Consider the following 2867-nt stretch of genomic DNA (forward strand, 5'->3'; position numbering starts at 1 on the left):
GCTAGTTGTTTGAAGATGTGCCATTCTCACTGGGGTGAGGTGGTATCTCATTGTGGTTTTAATTTGCATCTCCCTTATTACATTTTTTCATATGCTTGTTGACCATCTACATTTCCTCTTTGGAAAGTGTCTTTTTAGCTCTTCTGCCCATTTTAAATAACAAATCTTTTAACAAAATAAGTAATTGATATTTTAGCCCTGGTCTTGCCTGAAAAATTAGCTTGATTATGTTCATTATGAATAATATTTTTCCTGTGAGGAAGAAAAATACATTTATAATTTGTAAACTTTTCTTTGCCTTCTACACATGACAGCTGACCTAGGAGGCAAATTGTGGTCACCATCTTGAGCTTTCAGTTGGAATATGACTATCACTTCAGGAGCAGCAAATTATTTTTATCATTCCATAGAGCATGTTCCATGACCTGTTTTAAATGTAATATCAGTCTCCTTACAATATGATCTTACTCTTCCAGAATGTAGAAGCCGACAATCCTCCACTGCTTGCCATTCTATTAAACCAAATTCATCAGTGTCATCAACTGTGACCTCAGAAAATGGCACAACAAATGGATATAAATCAGGATTCATTCAGACAGGTATGGGATATTTTATTTTGGAATTTTAAGCTGTGAATGAATATATATATATTTTAAAGATTTATTGATTTATTCATATAGAACTGGGGTATAGGCCAGAGATGCGGAGGGTGAGAGGATTCACCAGGGACAGAGTGGGGAGCAGAACAGGCAGATGGATGAAGTGCACTGCTGAGGGGAGCAGTGGGAGGGCCAGGAGAGGTCTGCTACACCATGTGGATCTCCTCCGGGGCAGGCGGGGATCGAACTCATGCGGAAGTGGCTTAAGCTTCTTACTGCAGTGCCCTGCGCCACCAGGGAGGGCCAGTGAATGAATATTTAATGAGGTAATTTAAAATTATTGCTGATAGAGATATAGATATATTACTTGGGTTCTATTAGAATTGAAACAGCATTTTCTGGGTCAGTCTGGGTCACCAGGACCCCAAGTCCCAATAGTCTTGTCCCTACAAGACAAGAAATGGAGAAAAGAACTGACAGTTGGTAGGAAATTTAATCTCTAAAGGCACCTAACAGTTGTTAATAAGGAGAAATCTAGACATGAGGGAAACTATTTGGTGGCATGTATTGGGACATACTCATTAAGACTGGGATCCATTAGGGCGCTAAGCTAACTGAAAACTGTAAGGAGTATTGTACCAACTAGGATACAAAAGAAGGTCCCATGCCTTCCTGGGAGTGCTGTGGGTAGAGTCTCAGGCTATCACACTATTGAAAGCTACTGCAGCATGACTTCGATACCCAGCCAGGGAGCTGACCCACATGGTGCATCTCCTGTCTCATCCACTGCTCCCCTCAGCAATGTATTTCAGTAGATTTATCTTTTCTGTTCCCCACTGTTATCCCCCACACCCGTGGCCTACACCACAATTCTTGTATACATACATAAATAAAATAAAACAAACAAAACCAAAATGAAGTAAGGTCTCATGGTAAGATTGAGGGTCACAAAGGAAGAGGATCTCATTTCTAATGGTAGGAGAGAGGAGCTAGGCTACAGATAACCAGATAAAATTTTAGTGTCTGTAACCTCTAGGTTATGATATCAGAGCAGGATCAGCAGAATAGCTGATCTGGTACTGAACAGATTAAGTAACAAGTCTAAGCTTCTAAAAATTCCTCCAAGATAGAGGACTGCACTGGCCCAGGCCCTGAGGTCAGGATGAGGCTTTAGGTGGGACTTACTATTTCCAGGTGACTGAAAGACTGGAGGGCTATAACTGATAAGATCTATGCAGATAAGATTTGATAAAATTATTCAGAACCAGCTTAGGTAATAATTTAGACAAGAAGGAAAATATGTTAAAAGAATTCTTTTTTGTTTTGTTTTGTTTGCTTGTTTTTTGTAAAATACCATTTTACTCTTCTGAGAATACAGTCTTCATAGTACACATGCTTTTCCAGTGTCTGTTCAACCACAAGTTGAAGGCTGTGTTTCTTTATTTCAATAGCTCTTCTCTCTCAAATTCATATGAAATTCTGATCAGCTACTAGGTTTTTTTCTACTTATTTTTAAGATGAAAGTATTTATGAGAGTGTGTTAGCAACAGTAGCAATGATTTCTTAGCAAAGCCCTTCTTGCTATATGTCCATATTCACCTATAATTACTTCATTGTGAATTTTTAAAGTCTAATTTTTAAGTGGTTTGAGACATTAGGTAGAGGCTGTGCTCTAAGATGAAAGAGCATTTCTCTTTAGAATAAATGTAAAAACATCAGGTAATAAGTATTCAAGTAAAAAATAAGTTGGCATTTAACTCTTGACATTGAAGAATTAACTGTCATTGCAATGATGTTAAAACTACATGTCTCTCTTAGATTATTGTTTCAGTAACTTATTCCATGGTATACTTCCTACCATTAGTCCTGGGGTAATAATAATACATAATTTTAAAACTATAATATTAAAATTAATATTTATTTGGTCCAACAAAAATTTATCAAGTGTTTACTATATTTTAAAACCTTTGTCCAATGCCACAAAGCAGGATTCTAATGCTTGGTGATGGCTTCACTTGAAGATTTAAAACCACTCGCATTAGGGTAAGAAAGCAATAAAACATATTACCTTTCCAAAGAGGGAGAGCTGAATATATAAGTAGCCTTTTGTACCTCAAAATAATGAAAATACATTGAAATATATTAAGCAATAGTCCAGTTTTAATCAAACCAGTAAAAAAATTTTTTAATGTGTTGTTCTTAATAAAGGAATTCAACATTCAGGCTCTACTTGCTGGGTCACCAGGACCCCAAGTCCCAATAGTCTTG

The 2867-nt window shown here is 37.0% G+C and overlaps 1 protein-coding gene across 1 annotated transcript in view; it reads left to right on the forward strand.

Moving 5' to 3' along the window:
- GREB1L (growth regulation by estrogen in breast cancer-like) overlaps nucleotides 1-2867 on the forward strand; it is a 218656-nt gene that overhangs the window by 146712 nt on the left and 69077 nt on the right. Inside the window, exon 8 of the mRNA XM_012725965.1 lies at nucleotides 477-599. Within this exon, the coding sequence (XP_012581419.1) occupies nucleotides 477-599 (123 nt within the window). The remainder of the gene's footprint in view (nucleotides 1-476; nucleotides 600-2867) is intronic.

The sequence above is a fragment of the Condylura cristata genome, unplaced genomic scaffold (genome assembly GCF_000260355.1).
Source record: "Condylura cristata isolate star-nosed mole 26May11 unplaced genomic scaffold, ConCri1.0 scaffold00016, whole genome shotgun sequence".
Classification (NCBI taxonomy): Eukaryota; Metazoa; Chordata; class Mammalia; order Eulipotyphla; family Talpidae; genus Condylura; species Condylura cristata.